The sequence below is a fragment of the Hemibagrus wyckioides genome, linkage group LG13 (genome assembly GCF_019097595.1).
Source record: "Hemibagrus wyckioides isolate EC202008001 linkage group LG13, SWU_Hwy_1.0, whole genome shotgun sequence".
Classification (NCBI taxonomy): Eukaryota; Metazoa; Chordata; class Actinopteri; order Siluriformes; family Bagridae; genus Hemibagrus; species Hemibagrus wyckioides.
In genome coordinates, this window is record NC_080722.1 from 16,321,192 (window position 1) to 16,339,177 (window position 17,986).

The 17,986-nt window shown below is 42.6% G+C and overlaps 2 protein-coding genes across 4 annotated transcripts in view; both read left to right on the forward strand.

Moving 5' to 3' along the window:
- Window positions 1-603: 603 nt before the first annotated feature.
- On the forward strand, window positions 604-9,655 carry ercc4 (excision repair cross-complementation group 4). Its single transcript, XM_058407229.1, has 11 exons — window positions 604-1,718; window positions 1,816-1,996; window positions 4,206-4,401; window positions 4,526-4,733; window positions 4,999-5,179; window positions 5,275-5,397; window positions 6,493-6,600; window positions 6,687-7,254; window positions 7,343-7,435; window positions 7,527-7,639; window positions 8,587-9,655. The coding sequence occupies exons 1-11, from the start codon at window positions 1,542-1,544 to the stop codon at window positions 9,324-9,326; spliced, it is 2,688 nt and encodes an 895-aa protein (XP_058263212.1). The 5' UTR covers window positions 604-1,541; the 3' UTR covers window positions 9,327-9,655.
- A 226-nt stretch (window positions 9,656-9,881) lies between these two features.
- mrtfba (myocardin related transcription factor Ba) overlaps window positions 9,882-17,986 on the forward strand; it is a 31,880-nt gene continuing 23,775 nt past the window's right edge. For 2 of the 3 annotated variants that reach the window (XR_009206284.1, XM_058405427.1), the window contains exon 1: window positions 9,882-10,231. The gene's annotated coding sequence lies outside the window, so the exon portion shown is untranslated. The remainder of the gene's footprint in view (window positions 10,232-17,986) is intronic. The other variant, XM_058405428.1, reaches the window with a different exon arrangement.

The window sequence follows — 17,986 nt, forward strand, 5'->3', positions numbered from 1 at the left end:
AGAACGGGTCTCATGGACAGTTTCCAAAAACACACAGAGTTAAATGAGATATACGTCCCACTCTCGAGCTCCCAGTGTTCTGAGTTTCCAATGTGACCACTTCTTCTTTCTGGACCCATCTGATCCATCCAGACGCTCTACCCCTGGTTGGAGTCTTGTCATTTGTCGGTACTCACTGCTGCTGTGGATAGATCTGCGTGGTCAGCCTTTGACCCATGGGACTGCTATGGATAGAACACTTGGACTATCACACCGTCACTGAACTGCCATCGCATCGGTCAGCTGGCGACAGCAAGGAATTAGTGTTAAGCCTATAATGAACTCAGAAACTACACTGATCTATTAGTTCCTCAAGAGATCTTGGTTGCTGTTGCAGAAAGGACATTATTCACATTTACATTATTTACTGTCCAGTGTCACCAAAATGGTTCCCTTCTGAGTCTGGTTTCTCTCAAGCTTTCTTCCTCATATCATCTCAGGGAGTTTTTCCTTGCATCCATCGCCTCAGGTTTTCCTCATTACGCATGAAATAGGGATAAAATAGTATCTTAATTCTAAGCTTTATAATTTTTTTCCTCTATGTTTCTACACTTCTGTAAAGCTGCTTTGAGGCAATGTCCATTGTTAAAAGCGCTATACAAATAAATCGAATCGAATCGAATCGAATGAAACATGATGCATTATACAGTCTCTGTAGCATGGCATCTGGCATTCACTTCCTTTAGTTTTGGTTAAGTAGTAGACCTGTAGTAGCTTTTTAAAGGATCTGTATAATATCTCTAACTATCTCAAACCTGTAATTAACTGCAGTGATTAATCATCAGCCCAGTTCTTGGACATGTGCCTTCCTCAAGGGTTCAGTTCCAGCCCTAATCCATCACACCTGCTCCAGATAATCAGGCTACATGATTAGCCGAATCAGATTTCTGGACTAGAGCTGGACTGAATCCTGGAGTAAGGCACATCTCCGGAGACGGTCTTGATTATGAATGATGCTGAGTTACAGATCAGACTGTTTACTAATCCAGTCAGTTCACTGGCATGTTACATTATTTTCCAATGCTATTCTAAAAATCTCTGATTTTATTTTTCATGTTGGTATTCTCATTACCCACCAATATGATTAATAAGAAATAGTCTTGTAGCCTCCTGTGCACAAGAGGGCGCGTGAATGTGTATTTTCTCAGCTTGATCTGTCACGTGACTCCGGATGGACAGTTTAACAGCGGTGTCTGTCTCTGGAATACAATGTTTGGATTATAATATACACCTTATTGTTTGTCACTTTTAAGTAAATAAACAACACGTTGTCTATATGTATATAGGCACAGCTTTTAGCAGGTTAGCGTGTTTTTTTCACTAGTTATTCCATCTAAATTAACACAACGGCTGGATCCTGAATGGCGCGCTATTGTACATGAAGTTCACTATGAAGTCATTATTTCATATCCTGTGTAGTGCACTTGTCTAGGGATCAGGGAGTGATTTAGTATTGAGCAGCTTGGGGTAAGTTAACGAGAAAGTAAGGTTTGAAGGAGAGAATGGCGGGACCGCTGGTGGAGTATGAAACTGAAATGTTTCTGAGCCTCTTCAGTACAGATGGCTTACTGGTCGCGGCTGAAGGACTTGGTATTGACCGCATTTTGTTACACTTTATGAAGATTTATTCAGAGGAAGGCAGTCTGGTGCTGCTGCTGAACACAACGACCCCTGAACAGGTAACACTTCAACAGATACAGCCTCGACTGGGGCAGGAGTTTACTACTGTAAGTCTGATAGCTGGTGTAAAATGTTAATGTGATGTTAATGTTACAGGAGTTCTTCACAGAGCAGCTGAGAGCTGAAGGAGTGGCTCATCTTCCCCAGACCATAAACAGTGATATACAGAGCACTGACCGCTATCATGTGTACACACAGGGGGGAGTGTTGTTTGTGACCAGCCGCATCCTGGTGGTGGATTTCCTCACCGACAGAATTCCTGCTCACCTCATCTCAGGTACTGTTTATAAATGCTTTATTACACCGTCATGCTCATGCCCCCATCAGATTGTTCAGCCAAGTGGATTTTATATTATGCACCGAGCAGGCATAACATTATGACCTTAATATTGTGTTGGTCCCCCTTTTGCTGCCAAAACAGCTCTGAGCCATCGAGGCATGGACTCCACTAGATCCCTGAAGGTGTGCTGTGGTATCTGGCACCAAGATGTTAGCAGCAGATCCTTTAAGTCCTGTAAGTTGTGAGGTGGGATCCATGGATCAGACTTGTTTGTCCAGCACATCCCACAGATACTCGATTGGATTGAGATCTGGGGAATTTGGAGGCCAAGTCAACACCTCAAACTCGTTGTTGTGCTCATCAAACCATTCCTGAACCATTTTCTTGCTGAAAGAGGCCACAGCCATCAGGGAATAGCGTTTCCATGTAAGGGTGTACATGGTCTGCAACAATGCTTAGGTAGGTGGTATGTGTCAAAGTAACATCCACATGGATGGCAGGACCCAAGGTTTCCCAGTAGAACATTGCCCAAAGCATGACACTGCCTCTGCTGGCTTGCCTTTTTTCGATAGTGCATCCTGGTGCTAAGTGTTTCCCAGGTAAGCGACGCAAAACGGCCATCCATGTGATGTAAAAGAAAACATGATTAGTCAGACCAGGACACCTTCTTCCATTGCTCTATGGTCCAGTTATAATGCTGACATGCCCATTGTTGGTGCTTTCAGTGGTGCACAAGGGTCAGCATGGGCACCCTGACTGGTCTGCAGCCATACAGCCCCATACATAACAAACTGTATTCTGACACCTTTCTATCAGAACCAGCATTAACTTCTTCAGCAATTTGAGCAACAGTAGCTTGTCTGTTGGATCGGATCACACGGGCCAGCCTTCACTCCCCATGTGCATCAATGCGCTTTGACCGCCCATGACTCTATCGCCGGTTCACCACTGTTCCTTCCTTTGACCACTTTTGATAGATAATGACCACTGCAGACCGGAAACACCCCACAAGAGCTGCAGTTTTGGAGATGGTCTGATCCAGTCGTCTAGCCATCACAATTTGGGCCTTTGTCAAACTCGCTCAAATCCTTACACTTGCCCACAGTGAAATGAAACAATGTACAATGTTCCTCCAGGAAGTTGATGTTACATAAAACCACACAGAACTAAGAATCATGTACGTTAACACATTTCCATGTAATGAGGGATGTATAGTTGAATATAAGTGTGTGTGTGTTTGTGTCTGCGAATTAAGGAATGTAAAATTTTGAGGAAGAAACTGTTAGTCTGGTTGTGTGGTCTGAATGATTTGGTACCTTATACCAGATGGCAGGAGGGTAAAGAGATTTTTTAAAGGTATTTCAAGGAATACTCCAGCATTTTTTAATCTTTTGTGCCAACTATTTCCAAAGGAATGTAGCTAATGTGTGCTCTAAAAGTCACCCAATGATGTCAATTTGCATATTCACAAAATCTTCATGATCACCAAAGAGGAGGTCCACAAACTATTTATGTATTCACAAACTATCGTGTAATTAAACAATTTACGTATTTATAAAATATTATAATTTCTACCAAGAACACAGGGGGGGAAAGGCAGTGAGAAGCTGGGAAATAGACATCAGTGAAATGGTTTTTGGAACCTCTAAATTATGCCATGGATGAGATAGAGAGTGCTGATCAGAGGTTGGTCATTAGGAGACAATGGTGTACACTGATTGACCGTCAGGAACATGCTGAGGCTCTCACAAATGCAACTCTCTTGGGCTTTACACACTGAAGAGTGGTGAGGTGACTAAACCTGCTCATAAAAGGTGAGATGTGAGCTGAAGAGCTGCACTGAGTGCAGGACAGTCATATACTTCTACTCAAAACATTATAATATCTGTCACTAGACTCCTTTATGAAACAAAGTTTGGCATGTGTGCACTATTGTATTCTTATTATTATAAAGGAGATGATTATTGTTTTCGTTGTTATTATTATAGATGTATATAAAGTTATGTATGTGGTATTGTAGGCTCTCTTAGTAAGTAATTGAAAAATTTGTACATATTGTAATACAAATCATTTGGCCTAGGCTTACTCTACACAGCACTCTTAATGTGTAACTGAAACCTGTAACAGATTTGTTGCTCCATATGAAAAACATAGCAGTGGTATTAATGTTAGTGAAACGTGAAACAGTTGGAACTGTCGCCTGCAGGAATCCTCGTCTACCGTGCCCATAAGATCATTGAGTCGTGTCAGGAGGCCTTTATCCTGAGACTGTACAGGCAGAAGAACAAGACCGGCTTCATCAAAGCTTTCACTGACAAGGCCACGGCTTTCTCTACTGGTTTCTGTCAAGTTGAACGAGTTATGAGGAATCTCTTCGTGAAGAAGCTCTTTCTCTGGCCTAGGTATGAGCAATCACTTTAGACGTAGTTGTGGTTAATTATATGTCTTAATATTTTAAGCTCTGCATATGTATATATATATATATATGTGTGTGTGTGTGTGTGTGTCTATCTTGGATAATTACAGGTTCCAAGCCTCAGTGAATGGTGTACTGGACAGACACAAGCCTGATGTGGTGGAGCTGCATGTGCATTTGACTCCAGCGATGAGGGCCATCCAGAGCTCCATTCTGGACATCATGAACGCCTGTTTGAAGGAGCTCAAGCGTTACAACCCGAGTCTGGAGGCAGAGGACCTCTCGCTGGAGAATACGCTGGGCAGTGCTTTTGAGAAAGTGAGAGAATTCTTATTATACATTAACATTAATACATTAACGTTAATTGGCTCTTTGAATTGTGTGTGTGTAAGGGTGTGTGTAAAGGTGTTTGTGCAGGGGCAATACACAATACAAAACTTTCTACTAAGTGGATTGGTTCTTTAAAGTATGTGTGTGTATGGAGGAGTAGGAGTGTGTGTGTGGGGGGGGGGCTGATTTGGGTTGGTTGGTTGTCCACACATTAATGAAACACATTGCGTGTTTGTGATATCTGCTTCTGTAGACCATTCGCCATTACCTCGATCCCTTGTGGCATCAGCTGGGCGCTAAGACCAAATCTCTAGTGCAGGACCTGAAGATCTTACAGACTCTGTTGCTCTACCTCACGCAGTACGACTGCGTCACTTTCCTCAACCTGCTGGAGTCTCTGCGTTCCAGCCAGAAAAACTTTGGCAGCAATACAGGTAAGATTAACCATGGAGCTGTGATGCAGCAGACTATTCGGTCAATAACAGAAGTAAAAGTTATGAGCAAAGTGTTGTCTTTTCCTTCTCCCCAGGATGGCTGTTTCTGGACTCCAGCACGTCGATGTTCATGAATGCTCGTAGTCGTGTGTATCGTGTTTCTGAGTCAAAAAAGAAACTCAAGGTTGGTGAAATGGAAGAAAAACCAAGTGCCTCTGGTACGTACATTTCTGCACATTTTGACAGCTATACATTACTGAGAGCTACAGGCTTTCCTTCACTTAAATAAAATTCTCTTACAGTTTTAAATCTAATTCTAAATCTAACATTTTATACCAAGTTTTGACATCTATCTGCATATCTCATTCTGAACTGAATTGATTTAGGCTTGTGTCTGTTTCACTACAACATGCACAAGCTAAAATTTAAGGCTAGTGTATGTCTGGATATTTTCAGATGTGTGAATATCCAATGGCTTGATCAAAGCATGACATGTAATTATAAAAATAATAATATAATTAATCATGAAGGTGTGAAATACAACGATCAGGCATAACTTTATGACCACTTCCGTAATATTGTGTTGGTCCCCCGTTTGCTGCCAAAACAGCCCTGACATGTCAAGGCATGGACTCCAGTAGATCCCTGAAGGGGTGCTGTGGTATCTGGCAGCATGATGTTAGCAGCAGATCCTTTAATCCTGTAAGTTGCAACTTACAGGACTTAAAGGACTTACAAGTACTTAAAGGATACTTTTGATAGATACTGACCACTGCAGACCGGGAACGCCCCACAAGAGCTGCAGTTTTGGGGATGCTCTGATCTAGGAGTCTAGCCATCACAATTTGGTCCTTGTCAAACTCGCTTAAATCCTTCCGCTTGCCCATTTTTCCTGCTTCTAACACATCAACTTTGAGGACAAAATGTTCACTTGCTGCCTAATATATCCCACCCACTAACAGGTGCCATGATGAGGAGATCATCAGTGTTCATGCAGAGTCACTGTGTTTACCACTTTGCACAATAAAGACTAATGCAAGGTTAAAAAATAAAGAAAAGCGGTTCCAGATTGCTCTGATTTAATATATTTAAGGTTTCTTATATTGAAGGGGGCACAGCGGCTTAATGGGTAGCAAATTTGTCTCAAACTGCTTGGGTTGGGGGTTTGAGTATTGCCTTTGCTCTGTTTGAGGAGTTTGCAGGGGTTCGGAGGTTTCCTCGGAGTATATAGGAGTTTACTGTATTTATTCAATAAATGATGGTATAGGTGTAGAGAATGTCATTTATAATATGTATTGTGTGTGTGTGCATAGTACCTTTAAAAAGAGAGCTTGTGCTTGAAAAGAATCCAAAGTGGGTGGCCCTGACTGAGGTGCTGCAGGAGATTGAAAAGGAAATGAGCAGCTCTGAGCACGAACCAGGTGATGTTACAGCACTTGCAACATTTCACGCTTTTACAATCGCACTGATTTTGAGACTTGAACATCTCTGAATGTCTGTGATCCAGGCCGAGTGTTGATATGCGCCAGTGACGACAGGACCTGTGCTCAGCTGAAGGAGTACATCCAGAAAGGTGCTGAGTCTCTGCTCCACCGCCTTTATTCACGCACTATCGGTAAAGATGAGTGTGTACCGGTGCCTGACAAAACTAAACAAGGTAACAGCTGGCCCAGAAAAGATGGAAAGGTGCCCAAGGGCAAGAAGCCCCGAGCCAAAAACACCAAAGTCGGCCCAAAGAAACAGCGAGGCTCACTGACACTCACCCAAATGGTGGAGCAGCAGAAAGAAGCCGAGGTGGAACAGATGGGCAGCAGTGGAGATGAGAGAGAACAGGTGGAAAATCAGGAAGTGAAGGATGAAGATTTTGTTTTTAATCTTACTTCAGACTCCTACTACGGCGTTTTCCAAGAACCCATGACGGTCATTCATCCGCTCAAAGGATGCTCGGATCCGTACAGTCTAACGAGAGTGTTAAAAGAGGTTGAGCCCATGTTTGTGGTGCTGTATGATGCTGAGCTCAGCTTTGTGCGCCAACTGGAGGTTTACAAAGCCACCAGGCCAGGAAAACCTCTCAGGTATCATATTGTTCTTACATGACTTTTAACAGCAATGGCATATTCTTAGTCTAAGATTTTTTTGCCTGTTTTTATTTACCTGTTCTAGGGTGTATTTTCTAATTTACGGTGGTTCCACAGAGGAGCAGAGGTATCTCACTGCCCTGCGTAAAGAGAAGCAAGCATTTGAACAGCTGATAAGGTTCAACCCTTCCCATTATAATTTGAAATTTTCTGATAAATTTGAATGCAGGTTAGTTTGATACAGTTTCTGTACTGTATGTTGAATACAGAGACAAGGCCAGCATGGTTGTTCCAGAAGAAAGAGAAGGCAGAGGAGACACAAACCTGGACCTGGATCGTATTCAGGAACCTGCTCACGCTGCTACAGACACTCGCAAAGCAGGCAAGCCATCATCTCCGACTTCAGTTTAATGTGATCGGGTGTGATGTGCTTTACCCTTCTAATGCAAGATATTGGTTATGAAAATATGCAAGATGCGTGCCATGGAAAAATATATTTTCAGTGTGCTCGTCATTTGAAGAACATGCAGTACCAGGCCAGAGTCAGTACTTTAATTTCCAGTACAAAAGAACACTGAATTGTTGCACCATGTTGATAAATTAATAAAGGGTAAGTGATCCTTTAATAGATCTATTTAAAAAAAAATTCCTAGCAGTCTGCCTGACAAAGAGATTTAACATCAACTTTGATTTAAACAGCAATATTGAGTTACAGACTTAGCATTCCATGGATTTTTCATGCAGTTCCAACCCTAGTTTAAATCTTTTTTTAATGAAAGATGATTCATTGTTGGACTGGTCCAGCTCTACCAAAGCCCACAACAACCTTCTAAATACAGGCTGTAGCATTTTTTTTCTTTTGTGACATCTAAAAGCAAGGTTTCCAACTGCAATACTTTCCTTAAAATCATACAAGATTTTTTAATGACGTTCAAATCATATCAAGTGAAAATCGGAGCAAAATGTTTCAATAAACTATTGAAGGCTCAGAGTTGTCCTCCTCAAACCGGGGTCTTCAATCATATCCATAAAGGGCCAGTGTGTGCCTGCAGGTTTTCGTTCCATCCAAATTCCTGATTTCGCTTAATCTTAGTCTTCAGATGGACTTATTAGTTGTGACGTCAAACTGGCTGGAATTCTCTGTTTCCCAACCAAAATCCAGTACTTGCACGATTGCTGCAGTGGTATGTCATTTAATCCCGTCCTTCTTTTAGTGTGCTCTAAACCAATAATCCTGATGTTCGGAAACAGTGACATTCAGTTGTTTCGTCTATAACATGAATTTTTCATACGGTTTTAATGATTTTAACGTGCTAATGTTTCTCTCAGGTGGACAGGAGGTAGTCAAAGAGCCGTCCCGAGTCATTGTAGACATGCGGGAGTTTCGTAGCGAGCTTCCTTCCCTCCTGCACCGGCGTGGGCTCGACATCGAGCCCGTCACTCTGGAGGTGGGAGACTACATCCTGACTCCTGAAATCTGTGTGGAGCGCAAGAGCGTGAGCGACCTGATCGGCTCGCTGCAGAGCGGCCGTTTGTACACTCAGTGCCTCGCCATGAACCGCTTCTACCGCCGGCCAGTGCTGCTCATCGAATTCGACCCGGCCAAGTCGTTCTCGCTAGTAGGCCGTACCGAGCTGCGTCAGGAGATCTCAGCCAATGACATCACCTCCAAACTGACCCTGCTGACTCTCCATTTCCCCCGGCTGAGGCTGCTCTGGTGCCCTTCACCCCATGCCACCGCACAGCTCTTTCAGGAACTCAAGCAAGCTCGGCCTGAACCTGATGCCCTCACTGCCCAGGCCATTACGGCAGAGTCAGAGATGGTGGAAGATTCAGCAGACCTGTACAACCCCGGGCCTTATGACTTCCTGCTCCGTATGCCTGGAGTGAACGTTAAAAATGTAAGGGGACTCATTAAACATGCTGCCAGCCTGGCTGAGCTGCTCACTCTGAGCCAGGAAAAGCTGAGTGAGATTTTGGGCAGTGTGAATAATGCCAGGCAGCTCCATGAATTCCTCCACAATACCATGGATGTGGCTTCAGTTCAGAAGAACAAACAAAGGAAGTAATAGTATTCAAACAAACCTGGCAAAATCGGACATCTAATATGTAACGCATTCACATGATCTAAAATGTTCCTCGTTTATATTGAAGTGGGATTTATTTTTTTAACGCCAAACAATAATGTACAGTCTATGAATTTTCAACCGTTTATATCTGAATATTTAAGGAGTTTATAAATTAAAATGACTTTTTTTAAACTTTAGCCTGCATTCATGGAATTTGAAAGGAAAAGGTGTGTTTGTGTGCATGTGTTTGTGTGTGGGTGTTTTTGTTGTCGTTGTTTGTTCGACTCACAATAAGCATCCTGTGCAACGGATAAATAAACTTGTCTGAAGCAGTGATTTAAGTTTCACAATGAACTAGTCGGATATTTCTCACCACACCGTGTGTTTTCTTATCTGACTCCTTTGCCATAAATAAGAGATGTGTAGAAAGAAAAGCAGGACATTGTCTTAATACACTCCTTTACATTGAAAGGTTCTGTTTTTGTTTATCACCCCTGCCGGTGTTTTTTTGGCGCCCCCTACCGCCGCAAAGGTGAATAAACATCAAGTCGCATTAGAAGTTCCATCAAAAATCGCATACTACAGTACTAAACAGTATGAAGATAATAAGCAGGAATCGATCGGCGTAGACACAGTAGGCGGCGCAGAATTCCTGCATACTCCATAGTGCGCTAGTATGCGGATTTGGACGGAGCCGGAGGAGATTTGCCAGACTCCCGATTGCGTCACTGAGTTCAGACGAGCAGTCTAGCAGCGGCCATCTTATTTCCAGCAAAACTTCAGCACTAGAGAAAAACACTAGCTACTCATTTCCCAGCACGCCGAATGCTCCTAGAGTGGACAACGATGGACCATTAAAACTTCATATCCAGGCAGGCACTTCCGCTTCAGCTCCAAAGAACAGGGTAAGGCTGTGCTCGTGTTTCTTGGTGATTTTGTTTCAATTTCATCCTTTAGCGCTAGCTTAGCCTGCTGCTTTACTCTGCTGAGGAGTTAGCTTAGCTCAGCTACCGGGCTGTGTATTGATAAACATTAGGCGTGTTGGCCTCTCTTACTTGGCCAGCTTACAGTTTCTTGAGTGGACGAGTGTCTAAACACATGAGACTTAAACACATAGGTGCAGTGGACTGTCTTCATGATGTGGTGCTGTTTTAATTCACTAATTATTAATGCAGCTGGCTGTTTTTAATAAGAGGAATTTCAGAAGCTGGCGTGTTTCCTGAACTTGTAGCTAATTAACACTGCGCTGTTTCAGTGTACACACACACACACACACACACACACACACGCGAGAAAAGAGCTGAGCTTTCTGTAGGTATTGTTTTGTCCTCTTTTCCTCAGGATGTGTCTGATTCGAGCCATGATCAAGTCTATTACAATGTAGATCAATGGCTATGAAACCTTATACCAGGATCACGGACCTCTTTAACAAAAATCCCCACATAGTCCAGATTTTCTTTAATTTTCTTTCTTCAAATACTAGACTTCAGACATGTAATATTCTGGTTATTTAAAGGATCCATAGATCTTTGTTTCGGCTGAACAGATCCCATTTTACCCAGATTGACCCATATTATTTGTAGTCATGTTTAATAGAATAACTAGGAAAAATGGTGGGGTGTGATTTCCACAGCTGTATATACAACACACATCCACACAAAACAGCAGGACCCCATTGTCTAGTGTAAATATGACCTTATACATCTGGCTGTGAGTCATACACATCATCCTGAACTCTTCTGATCCCTAATCCTCCACACTCATCATCTACATAAGAGCAGAGTCATGAAACGAAACAGACACACCCAGAGAAATACAGGACAGAAACAATGTAGAGAGCTCTGTTTGTTCATTTTGTATGCGTGCCTGTATTGGATGTCCAGAGCTTTGGAAGTGTTCAGATCAGGATGCTGCATGTGACTCATGGCCAGGTGTGTAAGTTTAGATTTGATTACAGACGTGGCCTCGAGTCATGATTAAGAAGCAGGGAGTGATCCAGTGTCGGTGAGTCTGATTAGAGCACCGCAACTGAAATTCCACACCTCTGCCACGGGGGATTCGGTGTCCTCTGCAGGATGGAGAAGGACGACTCGTTTACCCCATTGGATCTCCTCGCGGATCGGTTCAGCTTCAGTACATCGTGTTTACTTCCCTTATGAAGTGTGGCATCACGTGGGTGTGTCGCTGCTGCACGCCTGCACGAGTCGTATCGGCTCTCACGCAGCACGTCTAGCGTCTGTTCATTTAGTTCTGAGCACTTTTGTGTTTTACCGAGTCACCTTATTGTCATGGGATAAGGCTTGAAATTTGTCACGCTGTAATGTCAGTGTAAGGAGCAATTGGTTATTAGATATTGGGGGAGTAATTAAAAGAAAAATTCTCATTGACCATCTTGTACACTGATCAGGCTTAACATTATGAGCACTGAGAGGTGAATTGAGTAACACTGATATCTCCTGTTAGTGGGTGGGATATATTAGGCAGCAAGTGAACATTTTGTCCTCAAAGTTGATGTGTTAGAAGCAGGAAAAATGGGCAAGCGGAAGGATTTGAGCGAGTTTGACGAAGGGTCAAATTGTGATGGCTAGACCACTGGATCAGAGCATCTCCAAAACTGCAGGTCTTGTGGGGCGTTCCCGGTCTGCAGTGGTCAGTATCTATCAAAAGTGGTGCATGGAAGGAACAGTGGTGAACCGGCGACAGGGTCATGGGCGGCCAAGGCTCATTGATGCACGTGGGGAGTGAAGGCTGGCCCGTGTGATCCGATCCAACGGACGAGCTACTGTTGCTCAAATTGCTGAAGAAGTTAATGCTGGTTCTGATAGAAAGGTGTTAGAATACACAGTGCATGATGGGTCAGGGCTGTTGTAGCAGCAAAAGGGGGACCAGCACGGTATTAGGTCATAATGTTATGCCTGATCGGTGTACATTAATCTTTATATTTAACATCTAATCACTAGTGGCATTGAACATTTATCTTATAGCTTCAGTTCAATTCACTTTAGTTCTGTAGTGCTGTTTATAATGAACATAGCAGCTTTGCAGACATTTACAAGATAATGAGTATACAGCATATACATATGAACTGATCATTTTATCTGTCTTTGGTTAGTTTACCCACAATTCCATTCGTCTAGCTGTGGATATAGGACAACACCATACACACACAATCACACACTGCAGGGTTAAGCGGATATTAACCAGTAATATCATTCATCTAGATAAAAATTCAGATAAAAATGAACGATTAATTCCGGCTCTTGTTGTCTTGTAGCCTGGATTTCTGCATTCTACACAAGTTTCAGCTTCTTGGCTGTTTATTGAAGCGCGTCCTCTGGGATTGTGGCCCACTTCTGGAGAAAAGCGTGAACACAGTGACACAGTTCAGGATGTCGGCCTGATTCTGGAGTTTTAAATGTCACACTTGACACGAAAACTATTTAGTAAAAAACTAGCAGTGTTCAGGTGAAGAGCAGAATGATGCTGTACATATGCTTGCTAGAGACGGGATCATATTATAAGGAGATTATTAGCTAATAATAATATCATCAGCAGTAATGTGAGTGAAAAGTAGAATCTTAATAATATTTGTATGAATTTCAGAATTTCTCAGCGTTTTCTTCTTTTTTTTTGCTTTAATGACCGTGTGCTCAAGCTGACACACACTCCACAAATTTGTGTCAAATCTGATGATCCACGTTGAAGCCTAATCACCGACGTGTCGCATGAACACGTGCTTCAGTAGGAGGAATGCGAATCACGGGCAATCTGAGAGTTTGTATGAAGGAGATAACGTGGTCAATAACACACATTTGCTTACATTTACATAACGACCTAGAAATTGTGCAGCATCTTGAATTTCATATCTTAAATAGTCAACACTTCCTTGCAAAAGTTCCCTGTTTTCTTTTTATGAATTTTCTACATTCTAAAACTCATTTATTTCCAGTTGTAATAAAAAAAAAGAAAGAAAAAAAAGATGTTCGGTCTCAGACCTTCGGACCCGGCTGTACTGCAGGATCTTACAGTAGTAAAAGGAGGAGTGGTGGATGATCTGGTTTAAAGCATCTTCATGTAAAGCTTCTCTCTCTGCTGGTGTCAAACCCTTTTACACAGAAAACAACACATTACTCGTCCTCCTCACAGAACGCCATGTGACGGAGAGAAAAACTGAACAACACGGGGAAGTATGCCGTTTTTCTGCTGGTTGCATGCGACAGTGAATACGGTGTGGAATAAACGCGGAATCATTCACACTCGTTTCCTCCTGCTGATTTTGTCTCGACTCTTATTTCCACTCTGCCTTCAGGATAATGTGATGAAGAGCAAAATACTGATGACTCGTAAGATCACGACTGTAGATCATCTGTCTATCTATCTATCTGTCTATCTGTCTGTCTGTCTGTCTGTCTGTCTGTCTCTGTCATTCTGTCTGTCTTTTTATATATCTGTCTGTCTGTCTATCAATTTCTTTTTCTGTCTGTCTGTCTGTCTTTCTGTCTGTCTGTCTAGTGTGTCTATAGCAAAGGCACTCTTTTTCATTTGGACAGTGTGCAGCGTTGGTGCTGCTTGTGGTGTTCTGGATCAGCATGCATGTTGATCTTCTCCGATTAAAATCAGAGAGCAGGTTTCACTCTCTCACAGCACGTGTAAAGCCAAAAACACATAGATCTGTAGAATTCACGTACAATCTAAGCATCACTGGCAGTCGTGGCTTAGAGATTGGGCTTCAAGCCAGACTGAAAAATGTGTCTTCAGCCAAACAGCCACTGCCGGGTCCTTGAGCAAGGCCCTTATCCCTCTCTGCTCCAGAGGCTCTGTATTATGGCTGACCCTGAACTCTGACCCTAACTTCCTAACAAGAAAAGAGTTTCAATGTGCTGGAATGTGGGTCTTCGTCTTCTTCTTCTTCTTCGTTGTCTTCTTCTTCTTCACTAATATTTTTTGCACGTACTGGCCCTTACCAACCTGCAGCACTAAATACAAAAAACTGTAGTGGAAATGTCTGAACAACGTGAGCATGCGTGTTGTAGAAGCATTAAAAAGTCCTATCTCAACCATTTAGCTTGTGCTGGGCCTCTTTGTTACTTTCTCTTTGATGAACACATGGTAGTTGTTGCTTGTGTTTCTTGCAGAACAGCAAAAAAAAAAAATAGGTTTGCCATCTGGACTTGGTCTGTTCAGATTATTCAGAGCAATTTTGATATTACCAGGGTGATTAGTCATGCCTCATATTTGCCTGCCTTCTGCGCAGGGCCATGCTCGTCCTGACAAAGAGGCTGGGTTTTTTCTTTTTCCAGGTTAGATTTGACAAAACGACTCTGTCTGTGGTTGTTCTGCTTTCCAAACTTTTTATACTCTCCAGTTCGTGGAGTTCAGTTTGTTCGATGGTGTTAAAGAGAAATGAGAAGTGAGAACCACAACTGTGCCCTGGCTGGTGATATTAGCGTAGTGTGTGCTGATTTATTTCTGATTATTATTACTACAAGGAAACAGAACACACTGATCATCTTTTTATAACTGAATAAAAAAATAAGTAAAACAGATCGGTCTTTTTATCCAAAGGAATGAGATTTATCCAGTGCTTCAAACTGGCCTGGAAAATAAAAACCGGCGTTTCTCCGCAGTGTGAGCCACTGGTTAAAGTTTTATTTTTAAATGGAAGATTTCAGCCAATCAGATCCTGAGCTCAGCTCCAGCACTCCATACTGTCAGCATTACCAGTAAACCTGTTCGCATGGGCAGTATCATGGAGCAAGTCTATAAATCAAACAAACATGTCTCAGTTGATTGTCTTCATTTGGTGCTTTTTATTTTTAGCCTCACTTTTCCGTGATTTATTTATTTATTTTTCAAATGGAAGATTTCAGCCAATCAGATTCTGAGCTGATCTCAGACCCTCCATACTGTCAGCATTCCCAGAAAGCCTGTTAACGTGGAGGTGCTACCGATGTAAACTGCTTGGAGGCTGTTCAAAACCTTCTCTCATTCTTCACTACATACATTCCAGTGCAAGCGACTCACAGCTTCATGTATACATAAACTTCACATCACCTCCAACATCAGCAGAGGCTTCTCCTAATAAGCTCTTCAGTCTTTTTTTCCCCTAGTGTGTGTCAGTCTTTAGCTGGATGTTACAGGGAGTTTATATGAATAAATGTTGTCCAGGTTGGTGAAAGTGGTGTTAATAAATTGAGATTTGATCATTATGATCAGCGACTCATGGTACGGTTATCAGCTCACAGCTCCAGCAGCGTGGGTTTGGTCCTAAACTCGAGTTAGTGGATGTTGGAGTGTGTCTACATGCTCCTTATGGTTTCACATTCAGGGTGTATTCCTGTGTTCCTGGGATTATCCCTGGATCCACTGCTAAGAGCAGGATAAAACTCTTACTGAAGATAAATGAATGAAAAATCAGCTGTATTACAAACATGCATGGACCTGTATTCTGCTTTTTTATTGAAAATGCAGTATTATATAAAATATTCTAAACATAAAGCCTTATTTTTTGCTCTTTTTGTTATAACAGATTTGTGGCTTTTTGTGCACTCTTTGGCTGGTTCAGTAGTGATTATATTGGTGTATGATGTGTTTGTTATGTAACATGCTTAAGGCGAGTCAATGCTGAATCACTTAAGGTTAAAACATGATGCACGATCACTTCAGCCATCAGCATGACAACACACACTGCATCAAAAGTCAGGAACAAGATCCGATTTAGTCACGCGTGACAGCGTACTGCAAAAATAACAGATTGCAAAAATGACAGCGAGAGATTTGTTGCCCACAAACGTAATGGATTTCAAGATCTAATGAGACGATGAGCCCAAAAATCCATCACAAAGCTGCTTCTAAGAAACATGTTACCACAGATCTTATGGCGCTCGCCCCACACACCTGGTCTGCCTGTATAACAAAGTCCTGCACTGATGCACTGGATGATATTGTCGGAGGAACGGAACACTGATTTTACAACACTGATGCATGGGGCATGAGGAAAAGTGATGGCGTGTGGACAATAAAGCCAGGTTTTAGTAAACACACTGCTGTGTTTTGCCTGCATTCTTCAGGTCGTTACTAATGATGGATTCCAGGCCGCTAGGACGAGGCGTCTGGAGCTCCAGCAATTCCCTGAGCTGCTTCCATTATAGCAGCATAGCGACTGTTACACTGAAAGAAAAACAGCAACCCACAGATTGTCCCAGAGCACAAAACAAGAGTCCCAGTGATTCCGAGAGAAAAAACGACCAGAATACCGGAGCTGACCGATGATAATCGGCAGAAGAATGAGGACAGTGAAGCTCGTGGAGGACGTCAAGCGAAGCTGTCTGTATTGAAACTCATTCTCCAAACAAATACAGAGTGTTCCTTCATTGTTGTCACAAAGACACACCCACAAAACACACGCACTGGTTGGTTAAAATGCCTCCGGAGCAGCTGCTGACATCGGAAGGTTTCTTTGCCAAATTTCGACTTGAACCTCTGACGTCAGCTGGAAAGGCAGCAGCACTGCTTTGTGTAGAACGTTTGCATGTGCTGCGGCCGGCTCCGTCTTAAATCAGCACTTCAGTCCTAAAGATGGTGACGCGGTCAGAGTGTCACAGTGGCAGAATCTCTGTGCAGACAGATGGCTCCAGCTGGCTCCGAGAAAGCACAGGCTGTACTCGCCACTGCTGTTGATCCCAGGCATTAACATCTCAGCTTCCTCGCTCCGCTACTGCACCAGTGTGTGGAGGGAAAAACATACAGAAAAGTTCCATATGCTCACAGACCACAGCAATGCAGGTGATGACGAGGAGGCGCCAGAGTGAAAAAAGATGCAATCTCCACACGAGGATTATGGTGTAGAAGGATGCGAAGCTCGTGCATTTCACAAGCTAGCGTTCTGCCAGAAGACCAGCCACTTTTGTGGAGAAGAAACGCAAGATGTTTTTCCCAAACCGAAACGCTAGCCGCAGTCTTACTTCTCTTACTTGTGCAATCAGTTTTTCCCCTCACTGCTGTCAGCATTTTGAGAAGCACACTCTTCCTCAAGCAGCAGCTATGCTGGATTTCATAAATAACAGCGTGATCCAGTCATCATCACTGATAGCATATTAGCATATGCTTTTTCATTTACACTGTATTTGTCCTGTAAGAAAAAAAAAGGCACATCGCATCATTTATGCATGTGATCTGAAAAGAGCCGCATGTTTCAGTCAATAGAATTTATTTTAGTGCCTGAAGTAAGGCTGAGGGTGGAGCAGATTCTTCCTGCATTCTTGTTTTATTCATGATTCCTCTTTTAGTTGTTGCGTGCAGCAATTAATCAAGCTGACCTGGAATTTCTGTCACCTTTAAGACATCCATCACAGCAGAGTTCAGTAATAATACTTTGTGTTTGCTTTAAGCTTCTCACACAGTTTTTTTTCCCCTGTGATTCTCACACAAAGCTCTGATCTCATTAAAACATTTTACATTTTAATGTCACTCAGCGTTCCTCCTTAAACAGTCACAGGTCACATGAGCAGTCCTGCACACCGTGTCCCTGATGCTGAGCTCATACAGGCCAGGAGACACTTTGCAAGTCAATTTGTCGCAGCCATTTCACTGGAATTGCCATGTAGTGCTTTTGTACACACTTGATGAAAGGAAAGTATATCACAATACATCATTTTAAT